The following is a 20330-nucleotide window of genomic DNA, read 5'->3' as shown; positions in this document are numbered from 1 at the left end:
AAACTTGATAAAACCTTTTCTCAAATAATAGTGTGCTATTAGCACAAAAGCAACTCTTTTTATGTTTTTATATACTGACAAACTCAGCAACAGGTGAAGGTTATAAAACATTTGAAAACTGATTAATTTGTCATTTACTCTTCTGGATTTATTCACTTATTTAGGTGGTTCTTTCATCATTATTTGCTCTTTGTCTTCGTTTCAAACTGGTATGTTTGTTTTATGTCTGCAACCATGTAACTGTGCTGCTGCCTAATAATAAATCTCCATTTTTTTCTTCTCTGTTGAATGCATTGCACCCTTGTAGATTTTCTGACATTTCAAATGTGGAAAATAAAAACATGTGTTTTCACATGTGTTTTTGTCAAATAAAAGGCAATCATTTAATATAAAGTAAAGTCGTCAACCATTTTTTACTCAAGAAAAAAAGGATATGATACTGCACCCAAAGTTCGTTTTAGATAGAGGTCAACGAAACAGATAAGGATCTGATCAATCAAGAGTAAAAAAGGGAGCTGTGTGTGTGTGTGTGTGTGTGTGTGTGTGTGTGTGTGTGTGTGTGTGTGTGTGTGTGTGTGTGTGTGTGTGTGTGTGTGTGTGTGTGTGTGTGTGTGTGCGTGTGTGTGCGTGTGTATGTGTGTGTGTGTGTGATATAGAGAATAGATTAGGGCAGATGCTGCAGGCTACAGTTTAATTTTGCTGAGCAGTAAATCTGCATGTACCGGACTGCATACCAACAGATCTGTGCTGAAGGAATAAAGAAGGTCTGTATTTTTTGTTTTACAGATTAAAAACTGATCATAAATCACTGCTGAGCAATCACACTCCTTATCTCATAACTTACTCAGTAACGGGTCGATAAATAATTTGAATGCAAATATCAGGGGTCATGAAGCGGTACAACTCCGACAGGCGAGGTCTGCCGTTACCAAATTCAAACAGAGGCTGCTCTGAATGACTTATTCATCCGTCACACTAGCTACTTAAAAGAACGGCTTCCCAGAAACCTCGGTAATGATGAGGTTGTTTGCGAGCATGATGAGTAGATCATCAGGATATCAGCCCGAAACCACAGAGGACGGGGTGCAAACTCCAACACTAAGGAATGCTGATATCTCATGAGATGTGATATATTATTTATTTAAAGAGATTTGACAGAGTGTAGTTAATAAGAGCACACACATGCTCAGAAAAAAAAAGCACACACACATTTTCTACATTACTGGCAAGACTGTAGGACTGCAGGAGCCCATTACCAGTAACAGTCAGAGATGTGTGTGTGTGTGTGTGTGTGTGTGTGCGTGTGCGTGTGCGTGTGCGTGTGCGCGTGCATGTGCGTGTGCATGTGAGGGAGGGAGGGAGAGAAAGATGTGAATAATTCAATTGAAATGAGGAAGAGGGAGCATGTTGTGGGGGTTAGAGTTACCTCTGTACATAATCCAGACATTAGGCGTTTTATAACTCACATTACAGTAACTGATGGGAAGTGAAGTGCTCTCTCTATATATATATATATACAGTATATATATATATATATATATATACATTAGGGCTGTCGAAGTAAACACGATAATAACACGTTAACGCAAATTAATTTTAATGCCTCTACTTTCTTTAACGCATTAACACAACCTGTGATTTTTAAGCAGTTTTAAAGCTAGAGTGAAGATACTGGTATCATATGAAACTATAAAACCTAAGGAATCCATCAGTACCAATCATGTCATACTAGCTTGTTGGGATGGAGGCTAAATAACGCTGCTAACTTAAGCTAAATTTTGGCCAGGAATAGCTAGCATGGCCATTTTCAAAGGGGTCCCTTGACCTCTGACCTCAAGATATGTGAATGAAAATGGGTTCTATGGGTACCCACGAGTTTCCCCTTTACAGACATGTCCACTTTATGATAATCACATGCAGTTTGGGGCAAGTCATAGTCAAGTCAGCACACTGACACGCTGACAGCTGTTGTTGCCTGTTGACATCTCAAGAAAAGTTATTTTTTCTACAATTGGAAAATGTATCTATCCAGTACATTTAAGTCATATGACACTGCATTATCAGACTTTAATTATTTTTTTTAGAAGTCTTCAGGTATGGAAGACCTTATAGTAAATCAAAAGTACACAACAGGATACATGTTTTTGAACAGGTCTGCAATGACACATGAATTTGTTTTTCCAGTGTGTCCATCGGGGAGTCTGTTTGACGTAGAGACATATTGATTTAGGCTTTGGAAGACTTGTAGGAAGCAATCAAGAGGTGGTGAATTGATCGACCGGGTTACTGATTTATCCATTCATTGAGAGGTCACTCCACTGGATTGGACGACAAGTTGATGGGATCTTAATTTGAGAATTGATTGCTTTGTGTCTCTCATTTTTCTTCAGATGCTGCTGGCGTCAGGTAGAGTGAGCCTTTCTAACGGCAGCCCTGGAGGATCAACGTCCATGGACACAATGATACAAGACCACATGATGTGTTCAACATGTTTATTCTCACAGGAATATTTGTAGCATTTGTACACATTTAAGTCTTGATTTTCTCTTAAGGGACATCACCTGTGTTCATCACCTTGAAAAGTGGAATTGACTTTCAGTGTCATGGGTCATTAAGCACCAGTGACGTCTGTGTGTGTGTGTGTGTGTATGTGTGTGTGTATCAGTATTGATGCATGTATATGTGTAAAAAAAAACACAGTCACAATCCAATGCACATCAATGCCCAGCAAATAGCCTCCTTGACCTCTAAATGCAGGACGCTGCCCTTAAAAAACGTTTGACTCCTTCACCACTTGACTTAACACGTGGACACATCAACATGTCTCAGATCCTGCAAAGATCACACAGAATGCAGCTGGTTTGAATTCAGTTTTGGTTTCTTCTAGTCCATCGCAGGATACATCCCTTACACATGACTGTCAGGAACACTAGAATAGAAAAGAATAGAATAGAGGATGGGGATTCTCTCTCTGTCTCTTTCCCTTCAGACACACACAAACACAGAGACACACACACTTCCATCGCCTCTCGCCTGTTTCCATGGATACAGTAGTGAGCTGTTTCTTCACTAGAATCAGACCGTCTGACTCGATCACAATACATATGCACACACACATGCGTGCTCACACATACACTGCAAAGTGATGGATGTTCAGTTTTAGCCTAAAATGACTGTGTGTGTCCTACACAGAGCTCATCCCTACATGCACCAGGTTGTATTAGTTATTCTGCCTTGTAGGGACCTGCCATTTCTGGTGGCAGAGACAGTCACTTCATGAACTCAGTAACACGATCCTTGACTCTGATCTCAGTCCTCATTGGCTACAGTAACATTTCACACAGAGGTGTGAAATTCACACAGAACAAAACCAGAGGAATGTCCTTTGTTCCTCCTCTTTCTGCTTCACCTTCTCATCCAAGCTGACCTACGAGGTGAGCTGCTGTGCTCCAGACCGGAAGCAGCTCTGCTCTCTGATTCTATGTCCTGTTAGGAAACAGACATAGCCACAAGGAACCAAACGGCAGAAGACGCGAGTGCTCTGCCCTTTTTACCAACTAACTTCAAGCAACAACCGCAAAGAAGTTAGCACCAAACTAACAGCAAAGACGACCTCTTTGACTTGGAACCACAACTTCAACACATGGAATTACAAACCCTGGTCTTCCATGGATTGGTAACGTACTGGGCCTTAGCATTAGCAATCGCACACGGCTGAGCAAGACTGTTCAACTTTGATTTCTAGAATGTACTGGTATTGATATGTTTAATGTTATTCATTGAGTTTGACTGTGTTGATTTATCTGTATTTGATATCTGGGTAGCTGGCTTCGCCACATCTGATGTGTTTAGTTTATGCTTCACATAGACAAGGCCTTGCATGCAACTAACCATCTTTTCTAACCCACTGCATATCTAACACACATAAAGATCACATACAGAAACTGTGAATTAGTTAAACATAAACATACAGCTTCAGATAATCTTAACCCCACATCACCCCCCCCCCCCCCCCCACACACACACACACACACACACACACACACACACAGTGTTTGGTTTGTTTAGTTTAGTTATTTAGTTAGATTAATATTGTGTTTTTGAACCTTTATTATCTTGTAAATAAATGTTTGTGGAATATACACGCTGGTCTCTTTAATGTTGCACAAGAGTGAATACTGCCAACCTCTGCTATGTCAAGAACTCCGATATCCTTCAACCTTTACTATCTATTTTGGTTATAGTTATTAATTTAATTATTAATCAACGTTCCAAATTGATAGTTTAGCATATATAATGAGACTATATTAACGTTTTGGTCATTGGTCCCTGATTCCAGGGTGGTGCCCCGTTTATTATTGATGTTTATTGATAATCTTTATTAAAATTAATAATTCTATTATTATTTATTAATTAATTTGCTAATAACCAAAACCTACTAAAGTAGAACCCCTACAGCATCATCACTCTAAAGGTGTTATGTATAAATAAAAATATATGAATCTAGTGCTCTCATTTGCATAGTTTCTCTTTTCCCGATTGTGCAGATTTCATTTTTATATGTGATGAAAGTATATAAATATTTTTAAAGAGCATGTTAAATGAAGTGTATTTTAATGAAGAGATAAACTGCAAGTTGGATAGGGATAAACTGAGCTCAGTGAACAGAGTGTGATGATGGTTTGAGAGGATAAAATGTGCTTTTTGTTGGAGCAGTTGGAGCAAATATGATTAAAACAAGTTATTCTTATAAAACAGTGTAGTGCATGGAACAGGTAATCTGAAAAAAATAATGTTCCTTCGTGTCCTCCGTTGTCCTCCGGTGTCCTCCGGTGTCCTCCGGTGTCCTCCGGTGTCCTCCGGTGCCCTCCGGTGTCCTCCGGTGCCCTCCGGTGTCCTCCGGTGCTCCTAATGGCATCTGCAAGATTTTACAGACTGGAAGAAAACAACCAATCAGAGCCAAGCTGGACTCTGCCGTCTCTGAGCAGCTGTCAATCACTCGCAAAACTCCGATCAAATGGTCAAACTAGGCAGCGCTGATCAAATATGAATCAATATTCTGTTACAATAATGCCTATTTCTTGCCTCAAATGTTTTCAGAATCATCTTGTAGTGTACTGTTTAGCTGTAAAATGTGACCTGGCAGCCATGTTGAGATCAGTTGAGGAAATACCAAGCACTGCCCACCAGACAGAGCACACTTTCTAATTTTACAGCTAAACAGTACACTTCAAGATGATGGCTAGACTTTTTAAAGCCTGAAAACAGAGCCACGAGGAGGTGTAGAAGTCTAGTTTTCTCTCTCTTACAATATGCTGAAAGGTTATTATGGAATTTTTGCCCAGTGACGCCAAAAACATTCTGCCTACTGCAGGTTTAACAATGAACATATACTGTAGGTGTACAACAGAGCAGCCAGACTGCTCCTGTCTGTATCTTTAACTCACACACTCACATATGTCAGTTGTCTGTCAACTTTCACGGTATACCTTGATAGTGGTATACCGTTACAACCCTAGTTGGTCTTTCAAAAATGGCCTGCACTCTGGCTTGCTTTAGATCTACAGGATTAGATGAGAACTGAAATCAAAACAAGTCCTCAGTGTGTTACACAACTTCTTTTAAAAGGGTGTTAGGCTGCCCCACCCTAGTACACTTCCACCTCAACACTAGCACCATACTAATTTGGCATCAACATTCATCCAAAGTCCCATGTTAATGAAAACCCTCTGAATACTAAACATTTAACTGTTTCAGCAGCTGCAAGTTGCTGATCTTAAATATTGTGGTCGTCACATCATGCAATAAGACTACAATACTGAAAGTTCTCTCATACCGTCTTAAGCAACCTACACAACTTTCACTTCCTCCTCTACCTCGACACCACCACCATGTGTGCAGCCACTGAGTGCATGGAAATCAGCTGTTGTGTACCTGCATGGTTCCAGCTTTCATTTGCATCCTGTGCATATACGCACCACACTCAGCTACACCATTAAAATTTAACAACAGCTCACAGGCATATAGCCACGTCTCAGAGCTCCTCAAAGGAAACACACATCATTACAGATCAACAGCAACCGCACATGTGCTCACCCCCTTCAACTTTTTCTAATCTGCATGTTTGACTCAATCTGGAGAAATGTGGAACGTAGAAGATAGATGTGAAACAGCACGCAGTAATTGCAGTATAGCCGGGGTCTCTTGAAAGAATGGGAAATACCAATAGGGCTGTAATGAACCGTTCCCATCTATTCATCACACCCACAGATACTGGCAGCAGCTCGGAAAGAAAAAAGAAGATGTGGGGGAGATTCTGGTTAGTTCCACCTGTTTTGTTCCTCATTTCTCTTTGTTTTAGTTTGTTTTATAACTCTGTTATGATTCTTTTTGATCTATTCTGTACCTTTACTGTTCGGCTTTATAGATTTCTCTCATAACAACACATAATATACATACATACAATAATAAATTATGATATAATACTTGCCTATATTGACCTTTTAATTTATTTTTAAGTCACCACAGTAGCCTTAAAATGCACATTTTTTCTTTTTAAAGTCTATTTGAGATCCTGACCGACTTTACTGTCTTTCAGAGGATCTAGCAGGTTCAGTTTTAGAGCTAGAGTGAAGGAACAGATATCATAGAAACTAGTAACTAGACCTAAAAACCTAAGAAATCCACTGGTAACAAGGAAGGAGTGAAGGAGGCTAAATAACGCTCCAAAGATAGGCTAAATATTTGCGAGGAAAAACTAGCATGGCCTTTTTCAAAGGGGTCCTTTGACCTCTGACCTCAAGATATGTGAATAAATATGGGTTTCTATGGGTACCCACGAGTCTCCCCTTTACAGACACAAAAAAACATGCAGATTTTTGAATGCAGTTTAAATGTGTTATTTTTGCCTATTCTAAAAATGATGGTTTGAATATTTCTGCATACTGGAGTCCCTAAACAGTCTTGGAATTACATAAATTGGGTATCACTGTGAAGCTGAGACTCTTGTGGATCCAATGAGCCTGATTGTATTCATGTGTGATGATGTTAGTCCCCATAGTAGCCATTTCATTAAGTGAGACCATTTTTTTTAAACTTGACCTATTATATTATATTACATTATATTACATGATATTATATTATATTGTATTATATTACATTACATTACATTACATTACATTACATTACATTATATTATATTATGTTATGTTATGTTATATTATATTATATTATATTATATTATATTACATGACATTATATTATATTATATTATATCAAATTATATTACATTATATTATATTATATTATATTATATTATACTATACTATATTATATTACATTATATTACATGATATGATATTATATTGTATTATATTACATTATATTATGTTATATTATATTACATTATATTATATTATATTATATTATATCAAATTATATTACATTATATTATATTATATTATATTATATTATACTATATTATATTACATTATATTACATATGATATTATATTGTATTATATTACATTATATTATGTTATATTATATTACATTATATTATATTATATTATATTATATTATATTATATTATATTATACTATATTATATTACATTATATTACATGATATGATATTATATTGTATTATATTACATTATATTATGTTATATTACATGACATTATATTATATTATATTATATTATATCAAATTATATTACATTATATTATATTATATTATATTATATTATATTATATTATATTATACTATATTATATTACATTATATTACATGATATGATATTATATTGTATTATATTACATTATATTATATTACATTATATTATATTATATTATATTATATTATATTATATTATACTATATTATATTACATTATATTACATGATATGATATTATATTGTATTATATTACATTATATTATGTTATATTATATTACATTATATTATATTATATTATATTATATTATATTATATTATATTATATTATATTATATTATATTATATTATATTATATTATATTATATTATATTATATTAGCAGTCTGCCAGCAGAGGGCGGTGCAGCTTTAAAGTGACACATTCAGGTGAACTCCAGCTGCTCTACGTCATCAGCTCAGTGGCCAATAGCAAGGCGTCGAATCCCACCACAGCCAATCAGAGGAGAGATGTGTGAAAGTAAACGACTGACCGGCAGCAGAGCAACTTCACTCAACTTTACAATAAACAACTCGAGTGTTGTGTTTCAGTTCATTAACCTACAAGTTCAACCTGTCGGGAAGTTCAGTCTTAAACCTCAAAGAAGAAGAAGAAGAGATGTCATCCACCTGGCCTGCACCAAGAGAAGAGCTCTTCTGTCCTGTCTGCCAGGACATCTTTAAAGACCCTGTCCTCCTCCGTTGCAGCCACAGCTTCTGCAAAGTCTGCGTGCAGACATGGTGGAGAACCCAGCAACGACGTGAGTGTCCAGTCTGCAGAGTGTCTTCCACTAAGGTGCTACCAAGTAACCGAGTGTTGAAGAACCTGTGCGAGGCGTTTCAGCTGGAGGTGGACTCAGGTGTCTACTGCAGCCTCCACAACGAGAGGCTGAAGCTGTTCTGCAGAGACCACCAGACCCCCATCTGTGTAGTCTGCAAAGAGTCCAACCTGCACAGAAACCACTGCTTCACCCCTTCAGACGAGGCTGCACAGACTCACAGAGATGATCTCCAGGAGTATGTGAGTTCTTTACAAGAGAAAGTGAAACTCTTCAGTGAAGTGAAAGTGAACTGCGAGAAAACACATGAAGAAATCAAGAAACAAGCTCTGGACACAGAGATGAAGATAACAGAGGAGTTTGAGGTGCTTCAGCAGTTTCTGCTCAGTGAGAAAGAGGTCAGGATTGCAGCATTAAAGGAAGAAGAAGAGTATAAGAGGGAAATGATGAAGGACAAGATTGCACTTTTGACTGGTGAGGTAAACACCTTGGAAAGTACCATAAACACCATAGAGGGAGGGATGAGAGAAAATGACACGTCCTTTCTTTTTAAAGTGAAAGCTTTAAGGAGCGCAGCTCAGCGTCCCCTGCCTGAGGACCCAGAGCCGGTCACAGGGGCCCTGATCCACGTTGCCAAATACCTGGGAAACATGAGCTTCAACGTGTGGTGCAAAATGAAAGAGATAGTGTCATACACGCCTGTGATCCTGAACCCCAACACCACCCATCCAGAGCTCCACCTGTCTGAAGGGTTAACCAGTGTGAGATGTGGACCAGAACAGACTGTCGCTCCAACCCCGGAGAGGATGGAGCAACACCGCAGTGTGATGGGAGTCGAGGGCTTCGTGTCTGGGAGTCACAGCTGGGACGTGGAGGTCGGGGATAACCATGTGTGGGCTCTGGGTGTGATGGCACCGGACGCCCAGAGGATGGGAAACGTGCTGTCTGGGTTATGGATGGTGAGGTTCTGTAATGGTAAACTCACAGCGTTCTCTCCATCGTGCCCGGTGTCTGTGCTGAAGGGCCGGCTGAAAGGCCGGCTCCTGAGGGTCAGAGTGCACCTGGACTGGGACAGAGGGAGGCTATCCTTCCTGGATCTAGATACGAACACAGTCGTACACACCTTCACACACACATTCACCGACAGGCTGGTTCCGTACTTCAACACCTGGAGCGACGTCCCACTGAAGATACTCCCTTTGAATCTCTCTGTGACATCAACACAGGAGCTGGAGGATTACGAGATCAAAACGATCTGGTGATGGAGAGAGCGGTGTCGGTTGTATCATAACCTTCCATTACTCACAGACTAATTGACAGATACAGGTGTCTGCTAACGATTTATCACGTTCTTTGGAGCCAAACCCAAACAGGAAAAGGCACAATTTCGTTAAATGTACAAGGAGTGCATTTTTCCTAAAATTTGGCCTTTGAACACCCTATATCAACAATACCACTTGTTCACACATTTCTTTGAGAAAAATAAACAATTAGAAACCAAAACATGGGAAAAATAGGGTCCACGTTGAAAAATACCAAAGTTACCCTTTAATAATAGTAATTGTATATTCAGAGATGTGTGCAATCAATGTAAAATAGCCTCAAAACTACCAAAATGCTGTATTTCTAACTGAAAACATTGTGCAGAACTGCAGAAATATGAATAGTCTAATGATAATGACGGTATCGAGGTGTGGTTAGACCATATACTTTATACTACACCTGTGAATGGAAATGCTAAAGCTGCACTGGGGACCTTTTCCCGCTTAACTAAATGGTAGCAGAATTACTCAATTTGAGTAGTTGGACACTTTATTACTGTTTTGTGTTTGTATTTTTCACTTTGTTAACATACCATCAAGGTGGCGGTACTGTTATGGCCACGTATACTGTTGCAATGAATTAACAATTTAAAAGTTTTGATTGATTGTATTTTTTCTTTTTGCATTTCTCTGCCACACCGGATTGCCTTATTTTGTCATTAAAACTACGTTTATATGCATAACTTTGTGAAGAACTTATGTAAGGAAAAAAATATAAACAAAAACAAAAAAACACGTTATCTCTGAAAAAGAGTGTGAATCATTAGACACTATCAGGTTGTGTTAAGGTTAATAACTTAACAGGTGCTATTCTATAACAAGTCATTACACTATTATTTCCAGCGATTGTTTATTAATTACACATAAAAACAATGTCAGGTCGATCATTTGCAATTTAACAAACATGTTATTTTGCATAACATCTCAAGAATGCTGCCTTTCATTTTAAGGTGAGACCCAGGCAAAAATGTAGTTTTTCATGCACTGGTCAATTTTTTAGATTTTGGGCTATTTTGCTTCCATAACATGTCTTCTTTCAGACTAGTAGAAAGAAAACATCCAAAATACACATTTAGGTGTTTATTTTACTACTTTGTCTTGTGTCTGTAGATTTCTCCTCAATTCACCCAAAGTTACCATTAGATAATGCCTCATTTGCATATTTAAGCATAACATTTCAGAAAACTTGTAATACAAAATATAATTATCTTAATGTAAGTAATCAACTGGAGAAGTTTCATGGCGATATATATTAGTTATTTTTTTACATTATTCACCTGTAGTGTCTTGCAAAATATCTGTGAAGGTCAAAATGACAAAAAATAGTTTTGTTTTTTTCTCAGATTCTGAGCCGGAAATCCCCACTTCAGTAGCTCTTTCATCCACCAAACTTTCCAGTTTCATTCCCATCTATATTCGAAGGTTTTTACAGAGGAGTTTGTTCATATAGTATCATTCATATCCTGAGGCTCTAGCCCTTTTGGTGCCCTAGGCAAAATTTGGATTTGGACACGGTTAGGGTTCAACACCCCGTAAACCATGACACACATCAGACATCACAATGGTTTTTAGACAAAAGTTAAGATTTTAATTTGAATAAATAGCTGTATTTATTATAATATAAATAAACAATTGGTCCCAGATATGGTTAGCTTAAAAGTGTTTAATCAGTTCCACTAAAATGAGAGTTACAGGGGTGAAAAGTGTCTTTCTTTCTTTATTTATTTATTTGTTCATTTGTTACCTCAATGCAGAAAATGAGGAGGGGCGCCCATGTGCATTTTTATTTTCATTTTTATTTTTTTGTATGTTTTATGGCTATTGACAGTATTTTCTGATTTATGGAGTGATACAAAGAGATATCCAAAATTCCTTCTGTAAAAAACTTTAAGCCTGGCTTTATGCCATGTTCATATTTATTAGGATGATGCATTATTTGCATATTTAAATATAAAAAAAATAATTGCCTTAATGTAAGTAATCAACTGGGGAAGTTTCATGGTAATATCTATTAGTTACATTTTTTATTTATATATTTTTAATATTCTGTGCTCCTAAATTCAGCGTTCTCTAAGTCTGAATGACAGCTGCTCTTGTGTTCATTGCTTTATGTTTTTTTAATAAAGATTTTCATTATACAAAAGTCTTAAATACATAAATATGAGAGGTTAAACACTTTGCCAGACTTTAAAATCTACTGTCGTAAAACTGTCGTGCAACACCCTGACGACAGCTAAATCGCTTTACGGACAGCTGTTCTGTCATGTAAGATCTGTTTTCGGTTGTCCTTGCAGAGATGTGGAGAACACGTGAGTTTAACAAGATGTTTGTTTGCTATGAATTACAATAACTACTGTTGTTTTTAGTCTCAATATGTTTTGCATTCAGTGAGCTACTGAGCTAACTAATGCTAACGTTGCAGCTCATAGTAGTTTTTCATTATTGGCTCAGTTAGCTGAGGTTGCTTTACATTGTAGATAACTACAAACTCAATGTGTCGGTTTAAGGGTACTTTTGGGGCATTTAAGTGCTGTTTTCTCTTGTTTTTAGCAGGTTAAATGCCTACAGATAGTGATTGACATGTACTTCAATTCAGAGGTGCTAAGACAATCAAATATAGCAGTCTTTGTGACTCATAAGGTTGCTAACATATTTTGTGTATGACTGTTGACATGGTCTTATATTTTATTTTGGGGCTTCAAACTCATGCAGGAGATTCATTAGTCATTTCACCCAGCCTATAATATCAAATAAGTTCAGAAAATTGTTGTGAAATGCACCTCTAAAGGTCCCATATTATACTCACAAAAATACCCTTTATTTTCCTCATACTGTCAGCCTGAATATACCTGTATTCACCCTCTGTCTGAAACGCTCCGTTTTAGCACATTTTGACAGAATTGCAACAGAATTGCGCTGCTAGGCAACAGCTTGGGTCTATGTGTACTTCCTGTCAGCTGATGTCATTCACATCCACTGCAACCAGGAATAAACTGGGACACATTTAGAATGTTTATGTTTAAAATTATGTCAAGGGTCTAAATATTGTATATTCGTGACATCATGAATGCGCTGAAATCCTGACGGCTTGTTTCAAAAGCTCAGTTTCTGAAAACGGGCTGTGTGTATTTCCCTGTGGATTGAATGTTTCGATACTTTCACAGTATTTATATATGCTTTATAATAAAAAAAACATGAAAATCTAATTTTTTTATAATATGGGACCTTTAAGACCAGGAAAAGTCAACTTGCCATGATGCTGTGTTCCCACAGTGTCTCTGTTGTTATGATCAGGGACTGCCATGTACACCATTTATCTAAAGCTAACTGAATAATATGGTCTGTGAAGGTGATGTTACGGAGGCTTAGTGGTTAAAGAAAATATACCTTCAACAGGACAACAAAGGTTCAAATCCTCACCTGAAGTGTTCTTGTTCTTGGGTGCTGAGTCCCACTAAATTTGGATTTCTGGTTGAGGGGGACCAAGTTTTTCCAGCAGAAATCTCTCCCAAACAAGGAGTTAGTGGAAGTAGACTGGAGGTTTCCCATACATGATGTCAGTTTCCTTTTCCCAGTGCTGCCTTATGTAATTGGTTGGATTTGTATTCATTGAGTTGAAGCCCTGGTATAGAGAGGGTCTTTTCTGTTGAGTTCACTCTCTGCATATCTACAACATGCAGGTCTGTTGGTTTACTCATGATTGTGTCTTCTGCCTCCTTCACAGATGCCACCTACTGAAGTCTGTGCACGAATTAAAAACAAAGACGTGACATGGCGTCTCGCTTCCTCAAGTACGCAGTGCTTCTTCAGAAGTACAGGACTCCGCTGATCATTGCGAGCTGTGGTGGCGTCTTTGCGGCCAACATGTTCTACCATGTTTTCCCTGACATCTCTTACCGTCAGCTGTATCAGGCCTGGTCCAAAGGACAACCGGTCACGCTGTCTGAGAAGCTCGAGGATGTTTTCCAGCAGGTAGTGTTGTTCAATCTACCTTCGAGGTTACATTTAATAACAGTTGTTGTTACACTGAGTTAGATTTGTACAGTTACTTACAGATGAGATAAAAGACCCAAACAACATTACACTGAGAAATTCACTTCTTTGCCAGCTATTGAACTATTAAGAAACACTATATTCTAGAAATAACAGTTATGTCAGGGTTGTTGTCAGTATGCACAACATTTTTACCAGAGTTGAAGTAAGAACAATAGTCAAATTCAATAAATTACAGCATCACAAGGCATAGATTCCCTTCACAAAACAATGAATTAGAGCTGACAATCGATTAAAATATTTAACCGCGATTAATTGTTGGTGATTAATCGCGATTAATCAGACATTTTTTATCTGTTCAAAATGTACCTTAAAGGGAGATTTCTCAAGTATTTAATGCTCATATCAACATGGGAGTGGGTAAATATGCTTGCTTTATGCAAATGTATGTATATATTTATTATTGAAAATCAATTAACAACACAAAACAATGACAAATATACAGGTACTGCATTTAGCATAAAAAATATGCTCAAATCATAACATGGCTGTCATTGTGTCAGTGTGCTGACTTGACTATGACTTGCCCCAAACTGCATGTGATTATCATAAAGTGGGCATGTCTGTAAAGGGGAGACTTGTGGGTACCCATAGAACCCATTTCATTCACATATCTTGAGGTCAGAGGTCAAGGGACTCCTTTGAAAATCCCCCAGCCAGTTTTTCCTCGCAAAGATTTAGCCTGACCTTGGAGCGTGATTTAGCCTTTGCGACAAGTTAGTATGACACGGTTGGTACCAATGGATTCTTTAGGTTTTCTAGTTTTCTAGTTCTAGGTTCATATGATGCCAGTTTCTTCACTGTAGCTTTAAAACTGAGCCCACTACATCCTAAAAATCGCAAGTTGCGTTAAAGCGTTAAAGAAATTAGTGGTGTTGAAAGGAATTTGCGTTAACGCGTTATCGCCTTAACTTTGACAGCCATTCATAGTTCATGGGGGAGCAGTACCATTAAAGTAGAGTATCACAATGTGCAGAGAAAATAAAGTGACATAAAAATCTAAATTCCAATGTTGTTGTTGTCATTTGTAGGTGTTGAAGGACTACGGTGTCAGCTCACCAAAGAATTTCTCTGCCTTCGCCTCCTATGGGTTCCACACGGTTGGTGCTGGCGTCCCGTGGCTTTCTGCAGGAGCCCAAATTGGCATCCCAGCGAACTTTAACAGCACGTCCGATGACCAGAGCGGAATCACCAACCGCACCATTTTCATCAACGGCAAAGCGGTGGACTGGAGCAGCGACACTGGCTCTGCTCTGCAGGAGGCGCTGGTGTTTTCCCTCGAGGCGCAGAAGTTTGCCATAGCACGAGAAGTGGCCCGCTTGCAGTCTGGAGGACCTGTTCTGAGTGCCGCTGTCGCCCCGGTCTGCCTGGGAGGGGTTTGGATATACAGCTTGCTAATGAAGCAGTTGTTCGGGATCCACGCTGGGCCTCCACTACTTCGCGGAGGTGTGAACGTTGTGGCGCTGGGAGTGGGTGCCGTGTCTTACTTTCTCACCTCGGATGCCGTCAGCCAGTGGATTGACTACAGCTCAGACAAGCATGCGGCGGGAGTGTCCCGTGATTATGCCAAAGGAGGGGTGGAGTTTTACGATAAGATTCTGTCGAGAAACAAGACGCTGCGCTCCCTGATGGGGCAGAAGGGACAGGAGATGTATGCTCCCAGTGGGAACCTGTTTCCTGCTCACCTCCTCAAGCTGAAACACACACCATACACATCCAGGAGGGAAGGGATCCTCACTCTGCTCAGAGAGGAAAAAGCTTGAAAAGAAATGGATGTCACCTGAACCTGTAATGATGAATGAAGCTGTGCTTATCACTGTGAAAAATAGCAGAGTAGGAGGCTTCCTGAGCGTTTTTTAGAAGCAAAAAACCATGTCCAAATAGTTTTTTGACATATTTTTCATAGAAATATGTCATCCCGCGTGTGCTGAATGTTATTTTGTGCAACGTTTTATGTATCCTGAAGTGCAGAACAATGCAAATTACAAGACAAGTTTTGTAAAGTCCGGAAGTGTCAAATATTTAGTGGCCAGCGAGACTGAAAAGACAAGATTTAGGTGGTTACCCAATGTGCAAATAAACATTTTTGAAACCTGTTAAGAGCTGATGAAATATATGTTGTTGAATAGATATGAGTGAACAGTCTTTGTCATGCAGAATAAGGTGCCATTGTTCTTTGGCTCTAGATATTACAGTTAGAATCTGTTAGGAATGATCAGTGTTGCAATTTCAGAGGAGAACATACTGGCTGTAGCATTGTTGTCAGAGAATCCAGTATTTCAATTCAACATGTTTCCTTAATCTCTGACATATCATGGTCATTTTATGAATAATTATAGTAAATATATTCCATATTGGTCTGTTAAATGTGAATATTTTCTGGTTTCTTTACTCCTATGACCGTAAACTGAATATATTTGAGTTGTGGACAAAACGAGACATTTGAGGATGACATCTTGGGATTTGGGAAACATAGACATAGACATTTTTCACCATTTTCTGACATTTTATAGACCAAACAACTAATCGATTAATGGAGAAAATAATCAACAAATTAATCAACAATGAAAATAATCGTCAGTTGCAGCCCTGGAGACAATGAACCCCAAACAATGCAGCCGTATGTACCGCTCATATGTGTATTCTTAAAGTAGACATCATGATATTGAACTGGTTAATGCAGTATTTTCCCAGTGCAACTATATAAAAGCTCTTTCCTTGTGCTCTTTATACCCATAGCCATCCATTTGTCCTTATATGAATAATTGTATTCACTATAATGAACAGCAGTGTTCTTTTATTCCTCTCCGGTCAGGTCTCAAAGTAACACTCAATGTACCCACACATCATTTGCATGACCCTAACTAATGTGTTTAGCGATATTAATCTTAATATGCAGCTTATTGTGGCTCACAACTCATCATATAGCACCCGAGTTCCCTCAGGTCGTCTGTCTGCATATTAACAAGCTTCAGATATGCTGTTTTAATTACAGTTCCAATCTTGTACCCTGTGGACTGAGCTAAATATAGAAGCATATAATTAATAGTGTTGAGGATAGACATTCACTGACTTATAACATCATTGTCCTGAGGTAGAGGATGCCGTAGAAGTAGCTACTAAGTTGAATCCACAATCCACTGTGTGTTTTTTTCTTTCAATGGGTCGAAACTAGAAGGCACGTGTTGAGATAAAATCTGGACATAAAAAGCATCCAGACAGCAGATCTGGTGGAGTAGAGGGACTGCTTTTAATCAGGACAGCTTGGGTTCAGTGTTCTCTGACAGCAAGTCACAGTGCCCTTGAGCAAGATGCAAGATTAGTTCCAGATCCACGATTATGCAGCAGATTGTGGGCTTTGACACCCTGCACTATGCATCAAAAAAGCCCAAAATAAGCCCCTTTATATATTAAAAACACATTAAAAAATCAATAAATAAATATCTGATGATGAATGTAAAAAAAAGAACAACGTTTTGAGTGTATTTTTAGATCTACTCCATCATTTCCCCGACTACAAAGTGTCTATTAAGATATGCGTATCAACAACACTGGGCTTGTTGTCTTGTTCTCTCCACTCCGCTTCATCTGCGTTCTTCATTGTATGCCAAACACAGTTACTGTACAATGGTCCATTGTTAGCTGCATTGTAGGCTGTTTCTTTTTCAAGCCACTTGAGGTCAGTACAGCCCACATCAGCACTCTCACAATGTGTTACTATCCCTCTGTTACAGCGTCTTATGAATGACATGGCCACACATTCATCTGGTCTGAATGGGCAGGCTTGGACTTGAAGTGAATGAGAACAAGAACATTTTCATAATTACATTCATTTTAAAAGTCACACAGTGATATTCATTCTGAAATTAAGATTCCTGTAGGGACATGGTTCTTTTATAAATTAAATTCAAGTTAATAATGCATTCCAATGAATGAATAACTTTATTTAAAGGGCTTATTGATCATATTTTGATGTAGACGAATATATAAATATACTGTATATAAAAAAAAGAATACATTCACAGAGCTTTTAGAAAGGTGCCGAATAAAAGTTTGGCTTCTCCTGAAAAAAAATCTGATTGTGAATTAAAAAAAAAATTGGCATGTCCAAAATGATTTTTTTGTTTATTTCTGTGGAAGATATCTGACGTTTGGCTCCCACTATGGCATTATCAGCCATATTATGACATAAATTCTCATTGCCAATGCCCTCTGCAAACACGTTAGAACATATTTTTTTTTAAATGCCTTTAAAAATAATAATAAATTAAATTTTATTTAATTTTTATGTGTTTTACATAATGATATAATACACTCATAATAATAAATTAAATTCTGTTATTTTATTTTAATGAGTGTACTATATTGTTATGTATTGCGTTTGACCTATACACAAAAATAGAGCATTTTAAATAAAATAAACGTATACAGAAGGATTTCACAATAACGAATATAATGCAAACTGCATTGCAATACATTAGGCTACACATATTCTACATGTGTTGTAAATGAATAATTTTAATATGGTGTATAGTAATGTGAAAAAAAAAATCCTTTTGACATAATGTCATATAAGTGAATTAATTCATTTTACGTAGGCTATCTCAACATTGAACATGAAGAAAAGGGGTGTTTGGACCGATAAAATGCTTTATAAATTTCATTAAATCATATTATTTAGTAATTACTTTTTATGTCAACATGGTCAATAAGACTGTGTGTATAGTTATCAAGCATTGCACTGCAAATTATAACAAAAATCCCAAATTTCATTGCTGGGACTTAAAAATGCCCGCAGCCTAGTTGCAGAAACACCCATATACATCCATACGTTTTGCAGTACATATTAAGATAAGGCAGGTGTCAGCAACCTTTACTATCAAAAAAGCCATTCTAGGTAAAAAGACAAACAAAAAAAGGGGGGAAAAATCGGAGATTTACAGAATAAAGTCATAAATTTACGAGAAAAAAAGAAAATAACACGTAAAATTACTGGTTTATAATATTGTGACTTTTTCTCATATTATACCCATACCCATATTCTCGTAAACTTATGACTTTATTCTCATATCACAACTTTTTCTTTCTCGTAAACTTATGACTTTATTCTCGTAATATTATGACTTTTTTTCTCTTAAACTTCTGACTTTATTCTCATATTACAACTTTTTTTTCTCGTAGACTTCTGACTTTATTCTCATAATATTACGACTTTTTTCGTGTAGATTTATGACTATTCTCGTAATATTGTCTTTAATCTCGAAATCTCAGATTTATTTTTTTTCCTCAATGTGGCCCTAATACTCTGTCATACCTTCGTACCATAGACCTACAATATAATACCTAATAAGGGATATTAAAAAGATGATAGTGTATTTTGGAGCAGTAGTCCTACCTGGAGGTGCGCTCCTTTCCAAACAGCGCGCCTCCCGGCTCCGCTCCGTGGCTCTGCTCCGTGGCTCCGCCCCTGTGCGCCATGGCTGTGCGCTCTGTTTGCGCCATGACGTCGCCGTGCTGCTCGCTGCTGTGCTGCAGGCAGAGCAGAGCGGAGCAGCTGCAGAGAGAGAGAACCAGACCAAGGGACGCTGACAACAACGGAGAGAGAGGAAAAGTCACACACGTTTGGACTATTTCTGTGACTTGATGTCCAAAGATTCTTCACCTTTTCGCCCATCTTTACTTGTACGCACACCGTGGGAATATATTCTTCATTCTCTTTCGACCCTGAAATGCCTACTGCTAGTCGCCTCCTAGTCGTCTAGTCGCCAATGCTTACTGCGGGGGAGCTCCTCGGAGGTCTTGTGGATTATTATCCGTCGTCGTCGCCGAGCACCGAGTCGCATGGTCGAGCCCCGGAGGAGGAGGCCCCGCTCTGCTCTGCTGGATGCTGGATGCTGGAAGCTGGTTCTGGGTCTGGATCTGGATGGATGTGTGTGAGGTGGTGAGGCAGCAGCAGCAGCAGCAGCAGCCGGACTCCCAGTGAGCCTGAACTGATGAAGACGGGGATACTAGTGATGATGATGGTGATGATGCTCGGGTTTCATCGTCGGCAGCGGGTGAACTGATCCTTTTTTTTTTCTGGATGTTCGGGCTATTTGGCCCCTACACAAAACATTTCCTCACACGGCAAAACAATTATATTCCTTAAAAACTGGACGCCCCTGGAGCAGTTTATGACGGTAAGAAAAGAGACTCACTCACCAGGCCAACAGTGTTTCCAACTGACGTTAGCTTTAGATTCCAACTGACGTTAGCTTTAGTCTCCAACTGACGTTAGCTTTAGTCTCCAACTGACATTAGTCTCCAACTGACGTTAGCTTTAGATTCCAACTGACGTTTGCTTTAGATTCCAACTGACGTTTGCTTTAAATTCAAACTAACGTTAGCTTTAGTCTCCAACTGACATTAGTCTCCAACTGACGTTAGCTTTAGTGTCCATATGACGTTAGCTTTAGTGTCCATATGACGTT

At 38.2% G+C, this 20330-nt stretch overlaps 3 protein-coding genes and 1 long non-coding RNA gene across 7 annotated transcripts in view; 3 read left to right on the top strand and 1 right to left on the bottom strand.

Moving 5' to 3' along the window:
* Window positions 1-4809: 4809 nt before the first annotated feature.
* LOC141781724 (uncharacterized) lies at window positions 4810-19397 on the bottom strand. Its single transcript, XR_012596935.1, has 3 exons — window positions 19256-19397; window positions 5456-5561; window positions 4810-4918 (listed from the first exon to the last, which is right to left on the bottom strand). It is a non-coding gene; the product is annotated as an uncharacterized LOC141781724 (long non-coding RNA).
* LOC141781721 (nuclear factor 7, brain-like) lies at window positions 6095-9779 on the top strand. The gene is made up of 2 exons (XM_074657518.1): window positions 6095-6319; window positions 8259-9779. Exons 1-2 carry the CDS (start codon window positions 6213-6215, stop codon window positions 9745-9747), a joined length of 1596 nt encoding a protein of 531 aa, XP_074513619.1. The 5' UTR covers window positions 6095-6212; the 3' UTR covers window positions 9748-9779.
* Window positions 12003-15960, top strand: tmem177 (transmembrane protein 177). Its single transcript, XM_074657519.1, has 3 exons — window positions 12003-12116; window positions 13532-13779; window positions 14892-15960. The coding sequence occupies exons 2-3, from the start codon at window positions 13579-13581 to the stop codon at window positions 15621-15623; spliced, it is 933 nt and encodes a 310-aa protein (XP_074513620.1). The 5' UTR covers window positions 12003-12116; window positions 13532-13578; the 3' UTR covers window positions 15624-15960.
* Window positions 19357-20330, top strand: part of ptpn4a (protein tyrosine phosphatase non-receptor type 4a) — an 84989-nt gene continuing 84015 nt past the window's right edge. For 2 of the 4 annotated variants that reach the window (XM_074657516.1, XM_074657513.1), the window contains exon 1: window positions 19372-20039. The gene's annotated coding sequence lies outside the window, so the exon portion shown is untranslated. Of the gene's footprint in view, window positions 20040-20330 lie in introns of all 4 variants that reach the window. The other 2 variants (XM_074657517.1, XM_074657514.1) reach the window with 2 other exon arrangements.

Source organism: Sebastes fasciatus, chromosome 14 (genome assembly GCF_043250625.1).
Source record: "Sebastes fasciatus isolate fSebFas1 chromosome 14, fSebFas1.pri, whole genome shotgun sequence".
In the NCBI taxonomy this organism is placed as follows: domain Eukaryota; kingdom Metazoa; phylum Chordata; class Actinopteri; order Perciformes; family Sebastidae; genus Sebastes; species Sebastes fasciatus.
This window is presented reverse-complemented; position numbering and strand designations above follow the sequence as displayed.

What these genes read in the sequence shown, in the direction of transcription:
- tmem177 (XM_074657519.1), top strand. Translation starts at nt 13,579, where the DNA reads ATGGCGTCTCGCTTCCTCAAGTACGCAGTGCTTCTTCAGAAGTACAGG. An exon ending in TCGAGGATGTTTTCCAGCAG is followed by an intron (nt 13,780 to 14,891) that starts GTAGTGTTGTTC and finishes TGTCATTTGTAG; the next exon opens with GTGTTGAAGGACTACGGTGT.
- LOC141781721 (XM_074657518.1), top strand. Translation starts at nt 6,213, where the DNA reads ATGGGAAATACCAATAGGGCTGTAATGAACCGTTCCCATCTATTCATC. An exon ending in AAGATGTGGGGGAGATTCTG is followed by an intron (nt 6,320 to 8,258) that starts GTTAGTTCCACC and finishes GTTGTGTTTCAG; the next exon opens with TTCATTAACCTACAAGTTCA.